The sequence below is a fragment of the Hipposideros armiger genome, unplaced genomic scaffold (genome assembly GCF_001890085.2).
Source record: "Hipposideros armiger isolate ML-2016 unplaced genomic scaffold, ASM189008v1 scaffold_364, whole genome shotgun sequence".
NCBI classification, from domain to species: Eukaryota; Metazoa; Chordata; class Mammalia; order Chiroptera; family Hipposideridae; genus Hipposideros; species Hipposideros armiger.
Window position 1 is genome coordinate 310985 of NW_017731714.1, and position 26290 is coordinate 337274.

The window sequence follows — 26290 nt, forward strand, 5'->3', positions numbered from 1 at the left end:
CTCTCTCTCTCTCTCTCTCTCTCTCTCTCTCTCTCTCTCTGCATTTCTCTTGCCAAAGTCAGGTTCAGAGATGGTTCTTTGAGAGGATTGTTTTGGCAGGAGTCACAGGATCTTCTCACACAGCAAAACGCAGTGACGCAGCCAAATGATACATCACTAAAGGGGCCAAATGATGTTAAAATTGAGAAGAAGCAAACTGGAGTCCTTTCCTTTGCCCCTTTCATCTTTTTTGTTTGGTTTGGGTTTTGGTGTTTGTTTGTTTGTTTTACCAAAAATGCTCCCCAAATGTCAACGAAAGGTACCAGGGAACATTCTTCAGTAATAACTGGTTTACCTCAGAGGCGACTGGCTTTTAGGATTCTCCCATTTTATCCTCTTCCTTTCCTTCTATAGTCTCATTTTTGCCATATTACAATGTCTGACTTCTCTGTGGCTGAAAATATTTTCGGCTGACACCTTCAAGAAAAGGAGGTGGAAAGAAATCCTAGTGTCTGTCAATTGTTGCTAAGTCTGCACGTGTCCACTTGTAACCAAGAATATTAAACTCAGAGCCAAAGCACAGGAGGAGAAGAAAAACCCCTTCCTTGTTTGTTATAGACTTTGGCATTGATTCTTTACGGCTTGGAGGAACTTATGTGAGACCGTGGGTATCATCTGTGTTCTGCCAGGTTACGTGGGGCAATTACTGGCGTTCTCTGGGCCCTAGGTTTCCTTAGATATAAGAAGGGAACATTGAACAAGATGATTTTTAAGGTTCCTCCCTGAGCTAAGGTGTGGGGCCAGATGGTTACTTAGCCACTGTATAAACCCTGATCCTGTTACTCAGCCCTGGACAAGTTGCGGGGTACCCTGGGGTGGGAGAGGCCCTGGACTTTGATGCCTCGGTTTCATCCTCGTGGAAATGAAGGAGTTGGATTCTCAGAAATCTGAGTCCTCTACTTGATCTGTACTGTCAAGTCTGTCAAGCTCCCTCCCACATTCTACCAGATGGGTTTATTTCATGGAAAGTTTTGGAGAAACGCTCGGTGGGTGCACCATCCCAGGACCTGTGTGTGAAGTGAGACTTGTCCCCTTGGATCGCTAGGTCCTAAGAGGCAGAGTTTGGCACGCTGTCTGTTGGTCATTAAGCCTCGTCATTATGAATGAGGGGCCTCAGTTCACTGTAAAGGAGAAGAGCTAAGAGCCTTGGATCAGGACTGCTGCAACGGGCTGACTCCTTACACCCTGTTCCTGCTTCTCCAGCACTACAATAGGGATACATGCACTAGCTCCTGTGTACCCATTTACTTCCTTTAAAACAAAAACAAAACCTGGTTTAAGGAAGAGGAAAATCCCCAATGATATTCAAGGCAAAGACCATAGGAATAGGTGGAAAAAATAGAAAAGCATCTGTTCAGATAGTACCTAGCTGCCAGGAATTTATGGAAGCAATTTATGGATGTCCCAGGAATTAGAGTATAAGAGTATGAAGATAAATAAAACGCTTGTAGGAGGCAGAAATCCTCTGAGACTTTGTATTAAAGAATATACTGTCTTTAGAAAACTATTGTGCTATAAAACAAATGAAGAATGCCTAGCAAAGGAAACCATCAACAAAAAGAAAAGCCAACCTATCTAATGAGAGAAAATATTTGCAAATTGTATATCTGGTAAGGGGCTAATGTCCAAAATATATAAAGAATTTATACAACTCAATAGCAAAAAAAAAAAAAAAAATCAAACACTCCAATTAAAAAATGGGCAGAAGACCTGAATAGACATTTTTCCACAGAAAACATACAAATGGCCAACAGGCATATGAAAAGGTGCTCGACATCACTAATCATCAGGGAAATGCAAGTCAAAACCACAATGAGATATCACCTTTCATCTGTTAGAATAGCTATTATTGAAAAGGCAAGAAATAACAAGTGTTGGTGAGGCTGTAGAGAAAAAAGAACCTTTGTGCACTGTTGGTTGGTACAGAAACCAGTGCAGCCATTATAGAAAACAGTACGGATTGTCCTCAGAAAATTAAAAATAGAACTGCTGGAAGATCTAGCAATTATATCTTATTTATCCAAAGAAAACAGAAAAAAAAAAACCACTAACTCGAAAAGATATACTTGTGTGCACCCCCTGTGTTCATTGCAGCATTATTTACAATAGCCAGGATATGGGAGCAACCTAAGTGCCCATCAGTGGATGAATGGATAAAGAAATTGTTAATACGCGCGCACGCGCGTGCGCACACACACACACACACACACACACACACACACACACACAATGGAATATTACTGAACCATAAAAAAGAAGGAAATCTTTTTTTCAATTACAGTTGACATTCAATATTATTTTGTTAGTTTCAGGTGTACAGCATAGTATTTAGACATATGTATAATTTACAAAGTGATTTCCCTGGTTAGTCTAGTACCCATTTGGCACTATACATAGTTATAACAGTATTATTGATTATATTCCCTATGCTGTATTTTACATCCCTGTGTAACTACCAATTTGTACTTCTTAATCCCTTCACCTTTTTCACCCAGCCCCTTAACCCTCCTCCCATCTGGCAACCATCAGTTTGTTTTCTGTATATATGAGTCTGTTTCTGTTTTGTTTGTTTGTTTGTTTTGTTCTTTAGATTCCACTGTAAGTGAGATCAAAGGTATTTGTCTTTCTCTGTCTGACTTATTTCACTCAGCATAACACCCTCTAGGTCCACCCATGTTGTCACAAGAAAATGGTAAGGTTTCTTTTTTTTTAATGGCCGAGTAATATTCCATTGTCTATATGTACCACATCTTCTTTATCCAATCCTCTCCTGATGGGCACTTAGGTTGCTTCCATAGCTTGGATCTTATAAATAATGCTACAGTGAATATAAGGATGCACATACCTTTTCAAATTAGCTGAACTTTGCTATGTGAAAGAAATGCTGGGGTGGGGACTAGCTTCAGGTGGAGGCATAGTTGATTGAAAAACACTGATGGCTTAAAAGGGACTAGCTGGTTCCCAGAAGGGCAGGTAGCTCACTCTGCTGAGCCTTTGGGTAATGGGAGATAAAATGTGGAGCTGAAGGTGGGAGGTTTGCAGCCAGGTTGTGAAGAACCTCAGAAGCCACGTGAAGGAGTTTGGCCTTGGGGAGCCATTGGAATTCAGGACAAGACATGATCAGATTTGTGCCTCTGAAAGATCATTCTGGAAGCTGTGAGGAGAGACTCCTGGACTGGAGAGAGGCTGGTAGCAGAGAGGCTGTTTGGGAGGCTTTTGCAAAAACCCTAGTGAGAGATGATGACTCAATTAAGGCAATGGGGTTCTTTTTTTTTTTCCTTTTTCTTGGTTTCCAAAGTTTATTAAAAATGTCCATTTTAGCTTCCATATTGTTGTCCATACACACAAAACTAATCAAAATACGATAACTTTTTGTTAAACCTATGCGTGTGACCACAGTGGTAGCCAGGCCAAGTCATCTGGTTCACTGTGACGGGTGGAGCACGGCGCCAGTGTCTATGAATGGAGCTTTACAGTGTGCACCCGGGGTCACCTGGCGTTGTCCCTGCAGTGGTTTCCCTAACGTAGGGTTACCATTGATATTGCTGATGCATAGAGATTATCAGCACAGCCCTACGCATCAGTTTTTGTAAATATTTCTTCATCAGTAGGTTCACATTTTAAGTATTTCAAAATATTTCTGATAATGTATGATCATCAAGAACTGCAGACAAAACATGCTGCTTATTCTGGAATGCCTCCCAGCAGACCTGGGGTCGCAGCTGGCAGCTCTCGGTGACGATGTGGGCCAGTCCTGCTTCAAAAAGGCAGGCCATGGACACCTGGAAGCTTGTCCTTGCTGGGTGCTCATCCCATTCACTCTAGAACTAGATGGACAGCGTTGGGTGGCTGACTGAATATGTCTAAAGGGAGAGAAAGAGGGAGGGAGGAATCAAAAAAGATTCTGAGGTCTCTCCCGTGGCATTTGCGTGGTACCATTCACAGGAAACGTGGAGAATGTGGCATCTGCTTAAGCTGCATTTCAGCTCCGTGTAAAGAGGAGGGGCCTTTTCCTTCAGTACTGGTTCTGTCAAAGTCATACTCTTCCCACGCGCCTCCAGCCCACAGCCTTGCCCAGCTGTGACTTCAAGTTCAAATTCTGGGACAAAGCTCCAAATGGCCTGTGGTTGGGTTGGCTTGTTGCATGCGAAATAAAAACAGGTGGCTGGAGTAAATGCAGACACCAGGTGGGGAGAGGAGCCAGTGTGTGGACAAGGCTTGGGGTCCAGGCGCAGGGATGCGGCTGACCAGTAATGGACTTCATCATGGGGGCTCTGACCCGCCCCACCACCCCTACCCCTGCACAGTGTTCTTTCTGCTTCACTGAAGCGCCGTCTTCGTAGTTATAATAGTTTCGTAAGGCCAGTGGAGGGGATTGGCCTTTTCACGATGCTTCAAGTTCTCAAGTGCATGACTAATACTTGAAAGAATTATTAAGAGACTTCTTTATTTTTAATTGCATCTACTTGTTTGGTATTCATTCATTCTTGCAAACGTATTGGAAGGCCCTGTACCTTCTTGAACTCTCCTTGCAATGATTACTATCATCCTCCTTTGAAAGCGCTATTTTGATTACGCACTTAAGAGGAACTTCTAAAATACCCTCTTGTCGCTGTGTGGCTGCAATGCCCACTGCCTGGGCTCAAGGACAGCCATCTGAGAGGGGCACTTGTCCCCAGCAGGCCGACGGCCTGTACTTTGCTTTCCACCTTCCCTTCTGCCGCAATGCTAGAAGTTTTTAGTCCCACATTCCTACTTTAATGAGAAGACTAGCTCTTCTCCCTGAAGCCCGGAGAGCAGTGTTTTAACAAACAGGCAAATCAATAAATGTGCCTTATCATTGTTGGCATTGCTGGCAGATGCCTCACAGCAAACATTAGAACAATTTCACCATGTCCCTGCCACCCCCTCTTTCCAAACACACACTCGGATTTGTTTCTTCTTTCCTTCGATTACATTATCTGGCAAATCTGCATTCAAATGAAAATTGATCCAGTTGACACACCCAAGCACAGGTGGAAGCCTGTAGTTTGGAAGCAGTTTTAACGAAATTGTGGGAGATAAAGTCCTTTGTTCTGACATTGTTTCTGACTGCTGGTCTGAGCGTTTTCATCTGCGTGGATCTTATGAAAAGCCTCTCCACCATGTAATTATCACCATGTGGTAGCTGGTTCTATAAAGCAATACTGTGCTTTAAGGCGAGTCACAGTAATTTACTGATGTTAACTCAGTAAATTATCTGTCTTGTTCTTCAAAGGAAGGCCTAAAGGCCTTTTAGTAGCCCAGGCAAGTGTCATCATGGAAGCATCCCCTTCCCTCCTTTTGGCATTCTCTCTGTCACCTATCTCCTTATGTTACAACACAAGGAATGTTTGTATAATCCGTTAAGCTCAGTAAGAAGAAACATGGATGAGAAAATTAAAGGCAACCCTATGGGTGATGACGAGAAAATACACATTTTTTTAAGATGAAAGAGACTGTATTAACCTCCATATATTTCATGCGTGGCTGAGAATTATGTGCAGATAACTTGGGGCACTCTCCGTTTCCCCAAATACGAGACCTTTGGGGAAATTCAGGTTGTATACTCTTGCGTTTGAGAGTTTTATGTGGAACAGTGTTAGTCCGTTCATACTGCCATAACAAAATACTACAGACTAGGTGGCTGCGAAACAACAGACATGTATTTCTCACAGTTCTGGAGGCTGGCAGTCCAAGGTGAGGGTGCCGGCATGGACATGTGAGGGTTCTCTTCTGGACTGCAGACTTCTTACCATGTCCTCACATGGTGGAAGGACTGAGGAAGCTCTGCGGGTTTCTTTTTAAGGGCTCCACCTTAAAAAGGGCTCCACCTTTCTATTCGTGAGGGCTCCACCTTCATGACCTAAGCACCTCCCAGAAGCCCCACTTCCTAACACCATCACCTTGGGGATTAGGATTTCAACAAATGAATGAGAGAGGGGGGTGGTCACACAAACGCTCAGACCATAGCAGGCAGCAGACAGTTACTGTCACAGAGTTTCTATAACCTAAGTTCCTCATTAAGGATTTTGTACCACTCAGAACGCAGGGCAAAACTTTTCACCATCAAGGCCAATGAAAGTGTATTTCCTTTCCAGGGACCGAACCATTTGTTTTCACATCAGAGTTGGAGACTCGGCATTCTTGATTTACTGTCTTGTGCAAGAGTCTACATTTCTGGAATTTTAACATGCAACTCAATCATTCAATCACTCAACAAATTTTTACTGAGTACTGACTGTGTCGTGGGTACAGTGCTCAACTATGCTACTAGAAGGTTGGGTTGGCTGACTTGTAGTGATGAAAACGAGAAAACACTGGAGACTTGACTAATATTGGAATCCATTTGGCACCACAACTTTCAAGAATAACCTTCTTAGAGACAGGAAGTGAGCATGAACAGAGGTTCCTGGGACTTCTGTGCAGTTACCAGTCACATTACCAGTAGGAAGCCTCTGCTTAACTCCTGAATGTTGACTAAACTGAAATTTACGGTGCCTTATTTATTCTTCATGATGCTTTGTTCTTTTGGTCCAGAAACAGAAAAGCTAGTACTAGAGGCAGGAAACGGATTGCCATCCTGGAAATTCAGTGACCAGCTTTTCCCCTGTGATGTGTGTGGGAAAGTATTTGGCCGACAGCAGACGTTGTCCCGACATCTCTCGCTGCACACAGGTGAGTCAGGGCCTCACTGCTATGCCTTGCCCACTCTGAATTACCAGCTTATCAAGAAGCTGAGTTTCTCTAAGAGAACTATAACTGAAAGTGGTAGGAATGTGTGTACCCTGACTTTTTCAAGCCATTTTATAGGGCATGTTCTAATAAGGCCCTGGAAAGCGTTTTTTTATTTGTATTGAGAGGACTCATAGAGTTCAGGTAGGATTGATGAGAAAAGATACACACCGAGGCACATCCAAGTAAAAGCCCTCAACTCGAAGGAATTTATTGCTCTCATTTTGACAGCACAGGGTATGGGGCTGCACCATCTTATTGGATTCATCTTATTGTAGGTGAGAACAGCAGGGGGACAGAACACCTTGGTGGAGAAACAGTTGCTGTCTTTACATATAATAGAGAAATATGGTTGATTCTGTGTGTTGGGAAAGGGAAGGCAGCCAAATTAAGAAGTAAAAGAAGAAATAGTAACAATGCAGCAAAAATGAGTGAAGACAAAAAGAAATATGGTAAAATCAGTTGTAAACATAAAGTAAAAAGTAAGTAATAAAATTAAGTATTTCAATTTTTACACTGAAGATCAGACTTTTTAAAAGTGGAGATGTATCTCATTTACAGGAATGCAAAACAAAATGAAGAAAATAGAGGTATTGCATATCACATGAAATAAAAAAGAAGGCAAGACAGACAGTATTACTATGAGAAGGTTAATTTTCTCTTTTATATATATATATATACATATATATATTTTTTAATATTTTTAATCTTAAATATTAGACCACTAAAGACAACATTGAGTCATATACTTAGCCACAAAGAAAACTTTAAAATGTTCAAAAACGTGGAGGTATTATAGGCCATATTCTCTGAGCATACTTAAATGAAGTTTAAACAAACCGAGGATCAATAAAACCTCCTACCTAATCAGGTCAAAGAAAAGGAAGAAAGTCAAAATACAAATTATAGAACTCTAGAAGAAACAAAAAGGAAAACACGTCATACCTAGACCTGGAATAGGTACCGCTCTGGTCAGAGGAAAATTCATAGACTTAAATATTTTAATTAGAAGAGAAAACAAAAATAAAGAAACTTAGCCCTCATCTTAAAAGAATGAGTAAGAGAACAACAAAATCTAGGAAGAAGACCATAAAATAGATAAATTTCTTTAAGCCTGATTAAGAAAGGAAAAGGAAGCAAAAATATTCAAAATTAGGAATGAAAAAGGAAGCCTCATCATTAATATAGATGCTATTGAAGAATTATTGGAGAATAAGGGCAACTGTATGGCAAAAGGAAAAAAAGGCCAAAAACTTAGATGATATAGATAATTTAAGCAAAACTTCCAAAATTGACCTAAGAGGGGAGGACAAAAATCTTTAGTAAATCAGTTACCAAAGGGAAATTTGTGAAGGACATACTATTAATAAAGGCATCAGGTTCAGAGGGGTTCTTTCTAACTTTTTGAGACTGGGAAATTCTGATATTATTAAACCTTTCCAAATGATAGACAAAGATGGAAAATTCAACAATTTGCTTTTTAAAAATTCTTTCAATATTTTATTATAAAATTGGTTCTTGAGACACCAAATGGAATACAAAATTGTCATGGATGTCATTTACACATTTGGGGCAAACATTTATTAAATAATTTTTTTAATGCTGAGTTGAAAGCGTTCTTAGAGAAATAGGAATCAAAAACACTAGTTTTACAAATGAGAAATCTGTGATATAGGAAGAACTTATTGAAAATTATACCCAATTAGTTAAAAAAGGCAGGACTAGAAGCTGATATTTGTTCATATTTCCTTATATCCTGTGTCTTTTTTTAATACTTTCTTTTCCAATTACAGTTGACCGACAACATTATATTAGTTTCAGGTACCAACATAGTGGTAAGACATTTATATAACTCACCAAGTAATCCCCCAATAAGTCTAGTGCCCATCTGACACTGTACGTAGTTATTACAATATTATTGACCATATAGCCCCTATGCTGTACTTCACATCCCTGTGAACAATTCACTTTAAACCTAAACTTAACCACCTTGCTTATTAATACAAAGACAAAAATTCTGAAGAAATTACTCTATTTTACCTGCACCATAGGGCCCCTTTCCCTAGCCCTGCCGCAGGCCACCAGCGCCTCAGACATTGGGGACCACTCTAATAATAACGATGCCTCCCATTTTGTTGTAGAAAAGCTTTTTCCAGGTTCTTCCCTGTGAAGTAAATAAGGCAGGTATTTTTTTTGAAGGCAAGCTCAGTATCAGAAAGGAAGAACTCAGGATAGAAAATGAAGTTCTTGTCTCTTGCTCCCCGTTCATTCCCTTTATCTGTAATGAAAGCAAAGCCTTCTCCTTTTACTTTAATTTGCTTGATGAACCAAATGAATTCAGAATGCCACTCTGGTAACAGTCCCGACACACTGCCCGTTTTAGGAGAGGGTTTCCATTAAAAATTAATCGAAAATTTTATTTTATTTACATAAAATGAAAATTTCCAATTAAATTATTTCTAGAGTCATTTTTTTTCTTTAATTTCATTAGGGTGTGTTTTTTTTTTTGTTTTGTTTTTTTTATTCCTTAGCTGACCCAGGCCTGGGGCTTAGGGAAAAGGATGGGGCTTCTCTTATACACAAGTCCTAGGAATGCTGTGTTTCACTCTCCCTTCCCCAGCTCAGCAGCCACCCCTGCCTGACACATGGGGAGGCACACGCACACACACTCACACTCACACACACAGCACAATATGCTTTTAGCTCACCTTTGCAGGCAGAGGGGCTTGTGGGTATCCAGGAAAGGGCCAAGGGTCCATTGCCCTGGAACTTTCTTTTATCTGTGACGGTATCAATACAGGAGTCACCCGCTGGGTAAAGACTTTTTAAATATTTACAATTCCAAAGTGTTCCCTTTGTCCCCACTTGAAAATGGTCTTGAACCAACCTCCTTTCCTTGATACTTCTAAGCGGCCTCTTGCAAGGTGTTGGGATTTTCATTTTGAGAGTGGTTGGGTTTTGTTTTGTTTTGTTCCCTGTTCTTTCTCCCCCAGAGGAAAGAAAATACAAATGCCACTTGTGCCCCTATGCTGCTAAGTGCCGTGCAAACCTGAACCAGCATCTGACGGTCCATTCGGTAAAGCTGGTGAGTACGGACACTGAGGACATTGTCAGCGCCGTCACCTCTGAAGGCAGTGACGGGAAGAAGCACCCTTATTATTACAGGTGAGCTGCGGATGGAACCCCCTCGTCCAGCCTTCCCAACACTCCCTGCCCGTCTGTGAGGGCATGTGTGACAGGGCACCTCTTCTCAGTCATCGCGATGACCTTCCTTTTAACATTTGCTTTGCTTCGCTTGAACCCTGCAGTTGCCCTCCTCTCTCTGCTCCGGTGGCCCTCGTAGAATTAATTGAAGGAAAATGGTCTTGAAGATGGCTCCTGGGTGGAGCTCCAGAGAATGGCAGGGCGCTGGGGATGACTAGCTTCTGGGTCTGAACAGCAGGCAAGCGCCCACCTCTGTCACTGAGCACCTTGGTGCGTCCTGAGAACTGTCCTAAGGAAAAGACGACTAGGAAACATAAATCTGAGAACCCTGAGGAAATCGCCCTGAAAACATCGCACAGCCTATTCTCCCTGGGTTGTGTTGTTCTTTAGTACCTGGAATTTTATAGTCGTTTCCCATATTCAACCATGACTCAGTGTTTGGTTTGGTTGCCATAAAACCCCAAGTTTCAGGCTGTCTACCAAAATCTCGCCCCAGAGAGAGGCTGTACAGATTGGTGGAAACTTGCTCTGGCACAAAATGTTTCTATGGATGAGTAGCTTCTCTCAGGAATTGTCACAGGCAGGAGTTCCATCCGACGACCTGTATGTGCTTTCACTCCTCCTTGGAAGGTTTTCAGAGACAGCGGGAGGCCCACCGGGTACGCAAGGGCGCTCTGAGTTTATCAGTGTACCAGCCCCGCTAATGTCTTGGCAAGGCTGCACCGCATCTCTTAGCCCAAAGGAATCCATTAGGAGACGTGCAGCATCTGGAATCTGTAATTTTTAATTAACTCTATGGTTATTTAGCGTCATTATAGCATGTATGGGATTGTTACATTATGCTGGCACTTAATCCGTTTGGCACAGCGACCACTTCCGAGGCATCCCAGAAAGCAGAGGAATTTTCTAATGCAAAACCTTCCAGTGGGGAGGGAAATGTGTATAAAAAAATCCCGTTTTCTGAGTATCCTGGGGGTAAAGGGGGCGCTTCCATTTAGCACCTCTCTTCTCTCTCCCCCTCTTTTCTTTTGCCCTCTCCTACAGCTGTCATGTGTGCGGGTTTGAGACCGAGCTCAACGTCCAGTTTGTCAGCCACATGTCGCTCCACGTGGACAAGGAGCAGTGGATGTTTTCAATCTGCTGTACTGCCTGCGACTTTGTCACCATGGAGGAGGCAGAGATAAAGGCTCACATTGGCACCAAGCACACAGGTGACCATTCCTGCCAGTCCTCCTCACCCTTCCCTCCTCCGTGAGTGCCTGCCCACCTGGCAGAAGCCTCCTCACCGCCATGCGACACACATATTCCCTTCCTCGGGAGGAAGCACCCTTCCCCCCACACACACACTTACACATCAGCAAAGCCACATTTCCCTGTAGCCACAATGCCTGTGCCTCAATGGCTTTGTGCCTTGCTGATCTGAAAGACTCACAAGTTGGGACGGTTGAGAGGTGCTGAGCTGTTTGCTTGTCCATCATCATCACCATCATAGGTAATAGCCATTGAGGACCCCCAGTGCTCCAGGTTTGCGCTTTTGTGTGCTGGGTCTCATTTAAACCTCACAACAACCCTCTGAGGTCAGCACTATTCTTAGCATACGGAGAAAATGAGGCTTAACACAGGTGAGGTATTCTGTCCACGGTCAACAAGTAGGATGTGATTCTAGGAACTCGGACCAGAACAGCTTTCACTCTAGAGTCCTCTCTCTGTATTACTGCCGTCCTGGCAGCCCTGTGCAACCCTTGGCAGAGGCCAAGCGTCTCTGCTTTGCTGGGCCTGGGCAGCTATTTCTGCAGGCCTTGCTTCTGGCCAGGACCCTGCAGCCCTGACCCTCTCCCTTACGATGCATGGCGGGTCTGTTCAGGGGCAGAGACAACCAGAACCTCCAGAAACAACCCGCTTACTCTCTAGGCCATGGCCAGGACTGAGCCAGTGCTCGCCTTTTCATTTCAGGCTCTTGCCATTCTGGCTAACTTCTTCCATTTAATGATGTTCACACTTTGACTTCATCATGCAATTATCCTCTCGCAAGTGATGGTTACAAATGACACCGGCGAGGGGTCATTATGTGAGAGTTAGGAGCAGCTCCCCTGTGCTCGTGGGGCTTACAAATTACAAGCTGATGTTGCTGACTGCAGCCCTGGGGGTGGGGTCAGCCCCTCACATCAGCGGCACTTGAAGGATTCGGGAAGGGAAATTTCCCTGACAGTTGTGCTGACGATGTGCATGGCCGAGAAGGATCTCTCTGTGCTTTCCTGGCCGCCCTGGCTCCGTGGTGCCAACAGCAATAAAAGCTTGTTTTTGTCAGTAAGTTGAGCAGCTCTGACTTGGAGGTCTGCAGAGAGTCATTCTGCTGAGTGAGAAGGTGCCATTTTTACAGCCGGTTTTCTGACCATAACCACATTAGCACCGTGGGCAGCAGGTGAGCTGGGAAACCCACGTCGAAGACACATTAAATTCGGCATTTCTGGAGTGGCTAACGGAGGGAAAAACCAACCTCTCCTCCATTTCCACTGGCATTTCAGATAGTCTATAGTTTCTCTTTTCTAGTACAGCCCCATTCTTCTATCCCTTTCCACCCCAAAGTATGCCTACACCCAGCTGAGAACCTTCCGCCTCCTTCCCCACTCCACAGCCCCTCTCCATCACTACCTCACTTCAAGGAAACCATAGAAACCGTAATGGCTGGAATGAAGTCGGACCTAGAATCATTTCATTGTCATCCATGGAAACTTCACATTCACAAGTAATTGATGTAAACACATTCACCTCCTAATTGCCACAGAGAACGCAGCAAAGATTTTGTTCCCTCTGACGTGGCGGGGCTCCTTGTCTAGCTGGGAAGACTATTCTCACTTGTTATCACACAGAGCCAAGAGTAGAATACATTAAAGAAGTTTCTTTTTTAATACAGCAAAAGCCCTTAACGCTGCTGCTATTAGGGGATAAGGTTATAACCTATTTCATAAGCCAGGGGCGCTAGCAAGTTTATTGCTTTGTTTGTGTTGTTTTAAAGGGCCAGACAGCAAATAGTTTAGGCTTTCAGGCCATGTAGTTTATCACTACTATTCAGCTCTTCCACTGGAATTTGAAAGTAGCCATAGACAATACACAAATGAATAGGCATGGTGGTGTTTCAGTAAAACTTTATTTACAAATACAGGAGGCTAGATTTGGCCCAAGGGCTATGGTTTGCTGTCCCATTATAAGCTAATGGTCTCATAGTAAGGGTTTTAAGGTGTTTGAACTTGAACCAAAATATGTCAGTCTAAATCTATACATTAATAAGCTGTATAATTGCAAAGTTATGATATAGTGCAATGTATGTGCTGTATAATACATATACCACTATACATTCCTGAGAAGAGGGACCTTATCTAAGTTGCGGCTTTAACTCCAGAGCCTGCACAGTGCGGGTGAAGGGGTGAACGGGTGAACGGTCCTCCAGTGAGTGAATATACGGTGTGCAAGCACATCTACTCACGTTTGTGCGTCCTAAGGAAGATTATTCAAACGTGGCCCTTGCTTGAACCTTAGAGTCTGCTGACTCGTGTCCATAAGAAGTTACTTGGGATGGAGGAAAGCACACGTTGAGTTCTAGATCCTGGTTCTAGCCCCTATGTTGCCATACATAGCACTGTGCATGTAGGAACTAATTGAACTTCTCTGGGTCTCCATCCATTCCCTGGATTTTTCAAGGGGCAGGAGATGCCCAGTGGGCTCCCTGTACTGTAGCCTAAAAAGTTCTCAAGGCAGGACGCCGGGCAGTTTCAGAGCCAACGTTGCTCTTTGCTTCCCTGTCTCTCAGGGATCACTCTTCTGTACTGCCTGATATCCAATGTTGTGAAAACTATTGTTTTGATAAGTTTTGCCTGGTTTTTGTCAGTTCTTTCAGTAGCAATGGGAAATCCCATCTCTGACTCGTCATCTTGAATGGAAGCAGAAGTCCCCTGACGCTAGATTTTAATGGCCTGTTGTTCTGGCTGTGAGGGAAAGTCCCCTGCACTGACAAAGAGCATGGATGCTAACTCGAGTCATGTCAGCTGAAACCTCTGCTTCATCTCCTGGCCATGTGACCTAGCCCAAGGGAACCCTGCTGTGCCTCTCTCCCCTCATCTGTAAAATGGGGGTGATAACAGTTGTTCCTCAGCAGATTTTTGAGAGGATAGAATGGGATAAAGCACTTAAAGCATGAAACAGTTTCTGGAACTAAGTACATTCAAGTACATCTTAGCTGTTATTCTCATTCTAGTTTAATTATTGTAAGACTTACATAAATACTCGTCAAATGAATGAGAGCCTGCTCTTGGCCCCAAGTAACCATGAGTGTCATCACCACAGGCAACTGGAACCTGGGACCCTAGTGGGTGTGCTGGGGGAGCTGGAAACCTCAGCCTGTACTCCTGAATGATGACACCACCATGAGGCCCAATTAATTGCTGTTATTCTACGGTTCACATCTCCTAAGTAACAGACCTGTTTTTTTTCCCCCCAGGGGAAGACAAGAAAATCCCTAGTGAATCAAATAGCCCCTCATCATCCTCCCTCTCAGCTCTGAGTGATTCAGCGAACAGCAAAGATGATTCAGACAGCTCCCAGAAAAATAAGAGCGGGAACAACCTACTGGTCATCTCAGTCGTGCCTGGGAGCCAGTCCTCACTGAATAGTGAGGAAAAGCCAGAGAAAGGTAAAGGAGGAGGCGGGTTGGCCCGCTTAACCCTACCCAGGTTGGAGAATAAGCCCTCGTCAGGAGTGATGTTAGAAAACTGATATTAGGCTTGGGAATACTACTTTCGGCTTCTTTTGCATCCAGTACGGGGTGGGAGGATGAGGACTGGTGACTCTGAAGCTGTACGTGTAACTTCATGTAGCACAGAAATGCAGGGAACAGTGCCTGGAAGGGTATCGCTCGGAGAACGGGGAAAGCAGGGGAACCTTGGCCCCACCGTTGCCCCCCGGTCCCTCTGCCCCATGCACCTGTACACCCAGCTTCGGTCCTTCCAGGGTTCGAATGCGTTTTTTGCAACTTTGTCTGCAAGACGAAGAACATGTTTGAGCGCCATCTGCAGATACACCTCATCACCCGGATGTTTGAGTGTGACGTGTGCCACAAGTTCATGAAGACCCCCGAACAGCTGCTGGAGCATAAGAAATGCCACACTGTCCCCACCGGTGGGCTCAAGTAAGGAAAGCAAGTACAGAACCTTTTACTGTGTTGTTATTAAACACCCTCTCCCCATCCCTACCCCGTCCCCTCCCCGGAAGGTTTTCGGGTCATGGAGAGGGAGAGTTGGGCATGAGGGGAGTGAGACAGGTACCTCTGCTGCCTTGAGCTGGCGATGAATTAGACCTGTCCCCCAGGAGGTCAGCGGGCATCAGCAGAAGAACCCATTGCACAAATAACCCGGGATTCTGAGCAATCAAGAAGTCATGTTGGAGCATCTCAGCAGCAAGAGTAGACTCACCCTACACTGCTTGAGTTTTATTCAGACTCGATTTTAATGGACTTGGGTTAATGTCCCCAAGTGTACATCGTTACACTATCACTGCACTTCATCATCTCAGTTTTTTTAGGTGATTTGCCATAAATCTTTTAAAGAAGCATTACAACCGCTCCATTCACACCCTACCCCCAAATATTGGAACCTGCCAGTTTGAACAGACAGGAGGCAGCGTGCTTCATGCAAAGCCCGTGTGCCTCTTGTGTTCCTGCAAACGTGCCTTATGCCTTCCCAGGAACTGGAATTGGGATCTCCCCCATGAGATCTGACCTTTTCAGTCACATGTTATTCACAGATCCCTCCCCCACCCCAAACACCTAGAGAGTTTGCATCATCATTAACCAATATTTTCAAGAAGCCCTCTGGTCTGAAGTGAGACCAATCAGTTTTTATCAAACGCACTGTGTGTCTGGCTTGATAATAGGTGTTAAAGGGCAAACAAGGAACAAAACCTAATTTCCGCCCTCAGGAAGTGTATGTCCTAGCATGACCAGAATTTAATCTTCTCCACTGATTCTGAAATCAGGGTCCCTGTTCACAAGGCATTTATGGTTTAAGAAAGAGAAAGAAACATACGTCATTGGACACAGAAAGACACACGATTTTCATGTGTAGCTGAAATGATCATGTAATTAAAATAATTTAAAAACTACATTTTACTTAGTACAAGGGGGGGAGAAAAACTTGCTTTAAAACATTTTTATCTTTGAAACTCACAACTTGCCAGAGGGAGGCGTGGCATGACTTTCCTGAGTAGGCATGAGATGGAGAAATCCAGGACCCTGGGAGTCAAGTGTTGGGGGCAACGCAGGATTCTCCCCCGGCTCCTGCCTGGTCAGGGGGAGGCTCCTCAAAGACTTGCCCAAACAGAGGAGCCGGGGGGGGCAGCATCTACTGTCAGATTCCATTTTGTTTCAGTCTTGAGGGGGACCCCTTAAGCGGGAGGGGGAGGGAATGTGGGCTCCAGGGATGGGGGGAGGGGCCGTTCTCATTCAAGACAACCCGTAAATGGGAAATGCCAAGCAAAAGCTTATTTGGGAATCGAATTTGGTTTGTTCCCACTGTCCCTTTCTAAATATTTGCACTCCTATTTAAAAAAAAAAAAAAAAAGGCTGTGTGTTTCTGGGGCGGGACTAGTACTGCTCACTGCCCTTCCCAGTAGCCCAGTCACAACCATTAACTCTGCGGCTCGGCCAGTTGTGGCTCTGCCAGTTAGCCTTTCCTCTGGGAGGAACCAAAGGAACCCCAAGCCTCCGAGCCCTGGGGGAGAATGCACAGTGAGCGCTGATGCTTCCGATACAGACATTTCCCGTGCGGTGCTAACGGTCCCCTGTGTAATAGTTTATGTTCTAGGATGACCAAGTAGAAGAATACTTTGAAAAAATTGATAATGCCTTCTGGCTATACAGTGAGTCTTTGTTGTTTTTTTTTTATTTTGTTTTGTTTTGTTTTGTTTTCCCTTTGCCATATCAGAGACTTAATTTGCCTGAGAGAGTGTCCTTAACGATAAATAACGGGAACATGCAACACCCTTAGCCCTTTCCCTGAGCAGCGCACCAAAGACGGAGCTGTGGGTCACAGAAATGTCCTTAACATGAAACAGACCGCCGATGTCTCAATTGCTTTTCTGTGATGGAACTGCTTGTACTCTATATCCTGTTCATAATGCAGATCAAATAAGATTATACTATTATTTTTCTTTTGCCGTAGCTCAGGACAGTGGTGAGTTTCAGACTCCTCTAGGTAAGGCCCAGCTTGGCATAGGGGTTGTGTGTGCACCTGACCTGGGATTGGGCTTTTATTTCTCTCGTGTGCACTCCTTCTGTGAGCTGAGGTTCAAAGGCTAACGGCGAGCTTGGCGCTGAGGAGCAGTGCACGGTTCACTTGGTTGTGTTGGGCTCTGCTGAACACCTCTCCAAACCCTCAGGGGACCATTCACTCCTGGGCCCTGCCCTGCAGGCGCCTAGCAAGAGCTGAGGCAGCCACTTTTGCATTTGCATTCTGTTTGTAAAGAGAGCACACATGCTACAGCTATCATACCAGCCACTGACTCGAGCCTGGCAGCAACTCCAAGAGCAGCTCAGCAGAATTTGTACACATGTCCTCCCTGCTCCTCCTAGCCCCCTCGGGACAGCCAGGAGGCTTGGGGGGCAGCGTAGCCTTGTTGTATAGGATGGAGAAACCGAGCCACGGAGGGGCCCAGGCTTTGGCCCAGGGCACATCCAGCTAGAGCCCAGCAAGGTGATGGAGCTGGGACTGGAATCTGTGCAGTAATGACACGGTGCCTACCACGTGTTGTACTTATCAGCACTGCAGAATGCAGAAGAAGTGTAAGATATGGTCCTGCCCGCTGAGAATTTATGATCCAGTTGGATTATTATCATCTCCATGATGTAATAATGGATGAATAATGTCTTCAAGCTCCAGATAGTAGCTAGCACCCTCCCTCTGTCCCCGTCACTGGTAGACAGGCGGGTGGGTGGGCATACTTCTGCCATGCCCTTGTCCTGGTCCTCACCTTCCTTCCCTGTGTTGGGGACCAGTGTTGGAAGAGATAGGTGCTATGAGTCCAGATCTATGTGTACACACACACTCACACACACACACAGACACACACAGGCCTTCTCATCCTAACAGCCTTTCATAAGCACGATTCTGACCCTACGACTTTCTGTTTGCTGGAGGTAGCTCTCCCCCTGTAAGCTGTTCTTTAAAACTCTTAGCCTTTTCTGCGTGTGCTTGGTGTGGTGCATGAAACGTCGATTCTTTGTGTTGCTCCCATCTAGAGGGGAGGTTGTGAGGTTTAGACCTCTGCTATGTCTGGTTGGGAGTGGGGAGGGCGCCCAGGGGCCGGGCGGGGAGGATGGAGGGAAGCGACAGCTAAATCCTCGCACTTTCTCTGCGCCCCTTCCTGAGGGTGTCTGGCCAGGAGACCCAGAGCAGGCTGAGCGCATCTCGTCAGAGGTCCTCCTTAGTGGGGACGGCCCTGTCAGCAGACAGAGCCAGAGTCATCTTAACACCTGAGAGGCAGCAGGGCTGGGCTGGGCAGAGTGTGCAGGGTGGCCTAAGGGAAGGCTGGTGAGGAGGGTAGAAACAGGGCCACGGCAGAACCTGTCTGGCTGACCCTCCCTGTCACTGCTTCCCCCTGGCAGGTGCCCATTCTGCATTTATTCCACCAACCGCCCCGCTGCCATGGAGTGCCACCTCAAGACCCACTACAAGATGGAGTACAAGTGCCGGATCTGCCAGATGGTGAAGGCCAACCAGCTGGAGCTGGAGACGCACACACGGGAGCATCGCCTCGGCAACCACTACAAGTGTGACCAGTGCGGCTACCTGTCCAAGACGGCCAACAAGCTCATCGAGCACGTGCGCGTCCACACCGGGGAGCGGCCCTTCCACTGTGACCAGTGCAGCTACAGCTGCAAGCGCAAGGACAATCTCAACCTGCACAAGAAGCTGAAGCATGCCCCCCGCCAGACCTTCACCTGCGGAGAGTGCCTGTTCAAGACCACACACCCTTTCGTCTTCAGCCGCCACGTCAAGAAGCACCAGAGTGGGGACTGCCCCGAGGAGGACAAGAAGGGCATGTGTGCAGCCCCCAAGGAACCAGCTGGCCCCGGGGCCCCGCTCCTTGTCGTCGGGAGCTCGCGGAGTCTCTTGTCTCCCCTGTCGGTCATGTCCGCCTCGCAGGCTCTGCAGACCGTGGCCCTGTCCGCTGCCCATGGCAGCAGCTCAGAGCCCAACCTGGCACTCAAGTCTTTGGCCTTCAACGGCTCCCCTTTGCGTTTCGACAAGTACCGGAACTCGGATTTTGCCCATCTCATTCCCTTGACAATGTTATACCCCAAGAACCACTTGGATCTCACATTCCACCCTCCCCGACCTCAGACTGCACCTCCCAGCATCCCCTCCCCCAAACACTCCTTCCTCGCCTATCTCGGACTAAGAGAAAGAGCAGAGACTGTCTGAGGCAGCCATGTTCTGTACCAAAAACAAAGAGACAGAGACAAAAAAAATAAACCCACAAAACTTAAAACACAACCCCAGCAGGTGTATGTTGCTGCAAAACCTACAGACCCCCATGGGTCTGAACCACGTGTACTGTATATCTTTAGTAAGGAGTAGAGAATTGGCTCTGTGTGTATACCTATTGCATTGACCTGAAAGCTGCTTTATCCAATCTTCAGAGAGGTGACCTACTGCATACATCTACCTACAGAGGCATGCCACCCCAGCCACCCACTCCCACTCTCTGCCCTTCTCCGTTCTTTTATCTGAAAAGAATTCTGTCTTGTTAAGCCCTAAAGAGAGTGTCCTTAATAGCAATCAGCACTTGTACGCTTACATACTGGTGCATTTCGTTTTCTGTTGGGTGAATGGGGTGTGTGGGCGTTTGTGGATCCTGAAAGAGAAAGCCGTGTGCCGTGTGCCGTTGACGTTTCTATCGCACATTCTTCGACCTGGCTTCTTGAACAGCGATGAACATTCTTTGCCCTCCTGGGTTGTTCATCCACTGCAGTCTCTCCCCAAGCTCCTGCGTCACCTTCCCCTCTCTATTTTATGGCGACAGAGTGGTAGGGCCTGGTGCTTCATCGATGAAGGAATGGTAGACAGCCACAGTGCTGCTTGAGATTTCCGACAGAGTACTGGAGACCTTGTGCTCCGATCTTTGGTTTTGAAGACGCGCGGCAGCAAGAGTCTGATCTGGAAGAAATTTCTCACAGCACTGCAGCCAACATCACAAAACTTAAGTGTGTTTTGTGTGTGTGTCCATATGTACACAACGTGTGGTATACTCACACAGTGCGTCATTCTTTTAAGGGCAAACTCTATACATATATATATATATATATATATATATATATATAGTGTTTTAATTCAGTGGTTACCGTTTGTTTGCAGGAAAAAATAAAACCATAGTATGAGTGAAAAATTTTATGGTTGATAAATCCAGCCAAGGAGATTAAAAGGGGTTTGGATAAATTCTGGGTAGAAATGCTCAGACTAAAAAAAAAGAAACGGCAGTTTTGCACAGTGCTTTGGTCTTGCACTAGTTTTTCTCATCTGCAAAAAAATAAAGTAAAATAAAAGGAAGGAAATGTACCTTTTATATGGAACGAGTAGACTGTATGTTTGAAAATTTCGTCACAACCTCATTGACACATAACCACCCAACAAGGTGCTGTTTAGTCCTACGGTTCAGTTTATGCCCCTGAGAAGTTTTCCATTGTGTTTGCAGGTCGTCCGGCTCTAGCGGTATTCTCCATGTTAGTAATAATTCTGTATTCCATTTTGTTAACGCCTGGTAGATATAACCTGCTAGGAGGCTAACTTTATACTTATTTAAAGCTCTTATTTTGTGGTCATTAAAATGGCAACTGATGAGCAGCACTTTATTGCAGCAAGAAGCAGATGTGGCTGGTTGCATAGCCCTTTGCTAATCTTTGAAAGTAATGGGTGATTTAAAAGGAAACGAATTCTTTGGCTGACTGTGTTAATTGCTTGTATTTTTAAGACAACAGAATTTCCACTATGAAACAGGCTGAAAGAGCAGGAAGAAATGTGCTTTGTATAATAATGGGAAGTCTGGGATATAAAAGTTTATATATTATTTATCTATTGAAAAACTGGTGTACAGGAGGAATGCTTTCTTACTGCGTTGCTGTTTTCCATCATGTGTTATATCCTAGAGTTGGGAATTTTTTTTTTCCATCTGTTTCACCAGGGGAAAATAAAAGCATACCTAATTTTTTTCCTCTAGTCAGTTTGCTTCACTGAAGCCCCCCTCGAAATTGGTACAGTTCTACAGGAAGCCAGGAGACTGTACCGTCTGTCCACACCATAGCTCCCCCACCACAGACACCCACCCTTCTCCCCGCAGACCTACAGCAGGTGTGCTGCACCTTCCTTCGCCAGTCATCCAGCCCTGGCAAACCTGTTTACACTAAGATGTCCCCGGGGGCAGGGAGGCTGAGCCAGCTAAGGCGGGAAGTTCCCATACCCTCGGTCATCCTGCAGCAGACATTTGCTTTTGGCCATGTTTGAAACGTCATTCAACCTCGCCATGTCAATGTCTCAGTAAAAAGACACTATAGACAGTTATGGACAATACACTCCAAGAATACCGGGAAAATGGGTGGGTCGGTTTTTCTAAAGTCATGTCTTTATCCCCATATAATGGAGAATGTGCCACTTGGCTAATAATGTGCTTTCAAAATTACAAGTTCAGTGATGACAAGAAAGAGGACCACGGTGATCCCACCACAGAGAGGCTGGCAGAAAAGGCGAGGCACATGTTAAGCACCAGCAGGTTAAAAACCTGGAAGGGTGGCCCTGACAATTAGGACTACAGGTGTTACAGCATGCCACTTGTGCAATATGAGGTCCTAGGCGGAAACTTTCAAGATCAAGAGGGATGTTGGAAGGAGACGTTTACTGCTCAAATGCCATGCATTCTCTGCTTGCCACTGAACTTGTATTTGAATGACTTAGTTATGCTTGATGTAATTGGGCAACTTTTGTAGCACTTTGGAACGCGTCATCAACCTTTCTGGTAAATTATAAAAAAGTTTTCTGAGTGAGAAAAGGTGTGTTTGGAGTTTGTTTGACTTTTTATATTATTATTATTGTTATTAATAAAGAAAAAATCTACAGCATTTTTCAGACTCCACCGAGATACTATGTACCCCTGAATTTGGTTTGCAGTTTCATACTCAGGGAAGGATGGATTCCGTAGATATCCTTTCCATGTAAAACACTAACGTCTTTGAGAAATTCACCTGCCAACTAACTTGCAATTCTGTTTTCACTATGCATTCTTCAATGAAAGCTAGCTTATTTTTCCATATAGTAATGCAGTTAGTTTTCTCAGCACTTTCTTCGATCCTTTTTTTTAACCCCTCATGTTATGTTCCGATGATCATACTGTCAAGGTTTGTGTACATTACTGAAAATTTGTATTGTATAAAGCTTTTTGCATTACAAGGCTGTACAGGGTCATTTTGACAGTAACTGGTATATTCCTTTGCATCTTATGTTGCATTGCCAATTTCTAGTGTATCCAGTTTGGAAGTATAATATACTCTAATTAAAAAAAAAAAAAAAGGTTGGCTATACTCTTGTTTCTTTTTCTTTCTTGGTTGCCATCCTTCACCCCTGGTTAGTTTCAGGGTTTGGTTTGTCTTGCTTTGTTCTGATTTTCACTTTTCAGTGTATTTTACATACGTTTAGGAAATGCCCACTACTGTTAGAACTATGGCAAAATGCAAGTTTTGAACAGCCATGGTTACAATGCAAACTGTTTAATGTAAGTCATCCATAGCCATTCAGGTTGACAGCTATCCATCATTCAGCACAGTCGCAGGCCAGCTCCTTCCTGAAATTACTAAGTGACATTTGAAAGTGTTTTCCAGCCTCACCCTCACCTACTTCACATCGTTTTATTGACCCCATAGCCAAAAAGAGAAGGGGGGTCAGATGAATAATTCCATTTATTTTAATGAAGTTTGAGAACTATGAGATTTTAATAAGGAGGGAAAGTGGTATGTTTTGTAAGCTAAAGAATCTATCTGAAGCAGTAGTTCGTCATTCAAAGGAAGGCACCAAAGAAAGAAACTGAGGCCAAAAAGAGAGAGAGGAAAAGCACACTGAGTTAAAACAATTTTTAAAAATCCATTTTAAAGTTCTGTCCATTAGAGACCTTCCCCATGAATCTGTGATGGTTGATAAAAAATATATAAAGCGGCAGAGGAGAACGTTTTGCCTGGCTCACAACTTGCACGCTTATAAATGCCCTTGGCTCACTGCAAGTTTTTAACTGCTTCATTCTAACATTTAAAAAGATCAAATTTACTTTTTATAAAATTAGATAATGTAGGAGAAGCCACTTTGAAAATGACCAGTCAGTAATCAGACACTATTTTCCCCTTCATTTTTTCATCTAATAACTATTTTTTAGGTGATTGAATCAAGGCCTCTCACTTGATTCAAATACCAGGTTTTGTTTTGGGATGGCTAACATTTATTGAAAAATATTTTTAAAAGTCAGATTTCTCTGCTTGTTGCTAGCACTAGAGACAGGAGTGGCACAGATATAGATTTTTGTTTTTTCTGAAGATTCTACACACCTACATCACATTTTCCCTGTGGTGGAGAAAAGCCAGAAATATAAAGAAGATAACCACCAGTTTGGTAATCCTTTCCCGTTAATGGCCGTTAATGGGCGTCCAGTGACTTTGAGGAATGGCTGGAATTGGAGCCACGTGTGACAGAACAGACCACGTCCTCTTCCTTCCTCACCTAGATAGCACTACCTGTGGACCTGGGCATCTCCAAGCCACTAATGTGCCCCTGTTTGAACTTAATCCGAGAGCATACCTAAACTTTCCCTCCTCTCATGTTAAATATATTTTAAGCTGGGACTCAAGGCTATGTTTCCTGTAATATGTCTGGCTGATTGGCTCCATTTGGGGGCCACCAAAAACTGTCCCTGACCATTTAACAGAGCTGCAACAAGGGGAACAAGGAGAAACATCAAGATGTGATGAGCCCGTGCATCTCCCTACCCACAGTCAGAAGCATCATATTAGAACTCTCGCCTACCAAAGGGCATGGGGGTGTTTATGAGCGACTGGAAGGGAAAGGCACATCTCATTAGTTGCCAAAACAGAAATAAAGTCACGGCGGTGCTTTCAATCCATCGGGAAGCAGGAGGCAGAGGCGCCCAGGACATCCAAACGGGTTGGGAGGGAAGAAAGGGGATAGCAGCCAAGTGATTTCATCTGTGCTTCCAGGAGACAAAGCATGTGAAACTGGGAACCTTCCCAACAGCGCCTTCCAGCCTGGGAGCCAAATCACAGGCTAGCAGGCCGGGGGCTCCATTCTAAGAGTCATCAACCACAAGTATTTAAGAGGCCTCGGCCGGCATTCTTACTTGTATCACTCTCACAAAATGAGGTTTACGGCGCAAAGAACTACAATTAACTAAGAAAGCAATGTCCATAAAGCAGGCTCTGGGGTAAATAAAGTGCGGTGACTCTGGGGACCAGGGGGCCCACTCTACCCCAGTCCAGCGTCTGAATGGTCTCAGGTCAGCCACTGAGGCCTCTTTAGCAGACCTCCCATTCATAATTCTTTCCTGAGAGCTGGATCTGTTGAACAGGGAAATGTAAACCCTCACATTGGTAGGCGCTGCCCAGGGGAAAGGAAACCCATTGCTGCATTCCCTTGGAATTCCTTTTGGATAGAGAGAAGGTAAATATTAGTGAATTCATTTGCAGTAGAATCATAGGTCTAGAGCCGTGCATGTACCTCAGTTCATACTTCAGAATGATTTCCCCCTACGCCAGTCCTGCAGGCGGCTTTCTACGCTATTTAGTGAGAACACCTGGATACAGAGGATGTTTTCCAACCATGACGGACAGTACCGTGGAATCCGCTCCCCTGAGTTTGAAGCCTAGCTTGGCAGCGTCTTTTAAAAGGAGAGGTTGAACTAGATGACCTCTGAGACCCTTTTCCACCTAACAGATAACATATAATATATAGGAAGCCCTCACTTAACCTCGTCGATAGGTTCTGAGACTTTAAGTAAAAAGATGGATAGTGAAACCATTTTACCATAGACTAACTGAAACAAGAGTTAAGTTCCCATGGCATCTCACCAGCATTAGAACACAGCGATATAAAATGAAACACTATCCCAGGACCTGCTTACTATGATCCTACGACTCTCTGAACGAGCAAAAGTCTGTCTTGTGAAGCAGAAGTGGTCACAAAGCAGAATCCTTGCAAGGCAGTTAGAGCAAAAATGGCACCTCAACGTTTTCAAGCCACAGCAGACTTAAGGGAGAAACAAAATGGCTAAAAATATTTTTCTGCCCACTTGAGAGTTTGGGAGGTCTAAAATTTTTCTCTTCTCATTAAACACTAACTCATCACACTTGGATAGCCTGCAGACGTCTTGAGGGTGGCTTAAACATATTTTCCCAAACGATGGGTCCTTAATCTGGTACGGTGAGTTAGGGGATGGCCAGATGGGCATGGAGAGGCTTCACCCCGCCCATCTTCATCTCTAGCGCTGCCCCCACCTTTTCCGACCACCCCACTGTTTCCAACTTCCTTCAGGTGACTCTGCAGTTGTTGTGGCCACGGAGAACTCCGCCGACCGCATTTGCAATATTTTCTGTAGAAGAGCAAATGGTTTCTTTTAATAGGTAATGAAAGACATTTTAGTTTTAATATAATGAAAGAATATACCAAATATTCTTATGCAGCCACTTGTTTGAAAAAGACGCAGCCTGAGAACTCTAAGTGCATGAAAGCTCCCGGTCACGCCCCTTGCATGGAAAGAAAGGCTCCATGTGTTTGCAGAGACACAGGGAAATACCTGATCCGTCCCCGTCATCAGACAAGTAAAGCCAAGAGCGTGTACACTGGGCTGGGAGCAGTGACACTGACCCAGCCGTCCCCTGGCCTGAATGGAGGGGTCCGCCCAAAGCACCCCAGAATGGCCAGTGTCTTTCTAGTTTTAAACATTTCTAGACAGGAGATGCCATTACTTGGCTTCAGTTCTCTTAGTTTTATTTTAACTGCAATTCCTAGTTAGTAGTCCACAGACTTTTCAGTGTGTACTAGAAAGAACCACTGTCCCCTTATGTCCCACCGCAAACAGAATGTCTGTTAGAAAATTCTCCAAACAATTGGTTTGATCAGCATTTGTAATCTCAGCCTCTCAGTGTCTCTCTCTCTCTCTCTCTCTCTCTCTCTCTCTCTCTCTCTCTCTCTCTCTCTCT

The 26290-nt window shown here is 44.7% G+C and overlaps 2 protein-coding genes across 2 annotated transcripts in view; both read left to right on the forward strand.

Moving 5' to 3' along the window:
• ZNF827 (zinc finger protein 827) overlaps positions 1-20863 on the forward strand; it is a 122248-nt gene extending 101385 nt beyond the window's left edge. Inside the window, exons 8-14 of the mRNA XM_019662040.1 lie at positions 6598-6735; positions 9786-9957; positions 11041-11207; positions 14492-14683; positions 15001-15178; positions 17208-17240; positions 18650-20863. Of these exons, the coding sequence (XP_019517585.1) occupies positions 6598-6735; positions 9786-9957; positions 11041-11207; positions 14492-14683; positions 15001-15178; positions 17208-17223 (863 nt within the window). The 3' untranslated portion in view covers positions 17224-17240; positions 18650-20863. The remainder of the gene's footprint in view (positions 1-6597; positions 6736-9785; positions 9958-11040; positions 11208-14491; positions 14684-15000; positions 15179-17207; positions 17241-18649) is intronic.
• Positions 18666-22615, forward strand: LOC109393107 (zinc finger protein 513-like). The gene has a single exon (XM_019662043.1). It carries the CDS (start codon positions 18690-18692, stop codon positions 19467-19469), a length of 780 nt encoding a protein of 259 aa, XP_019517588.1. The 5' UTR covers positions 18666-18689; the 3' UTR covers positions 19470-22615.
• Positions 22616-26290: the final 3675 nt, after the last annotated feature.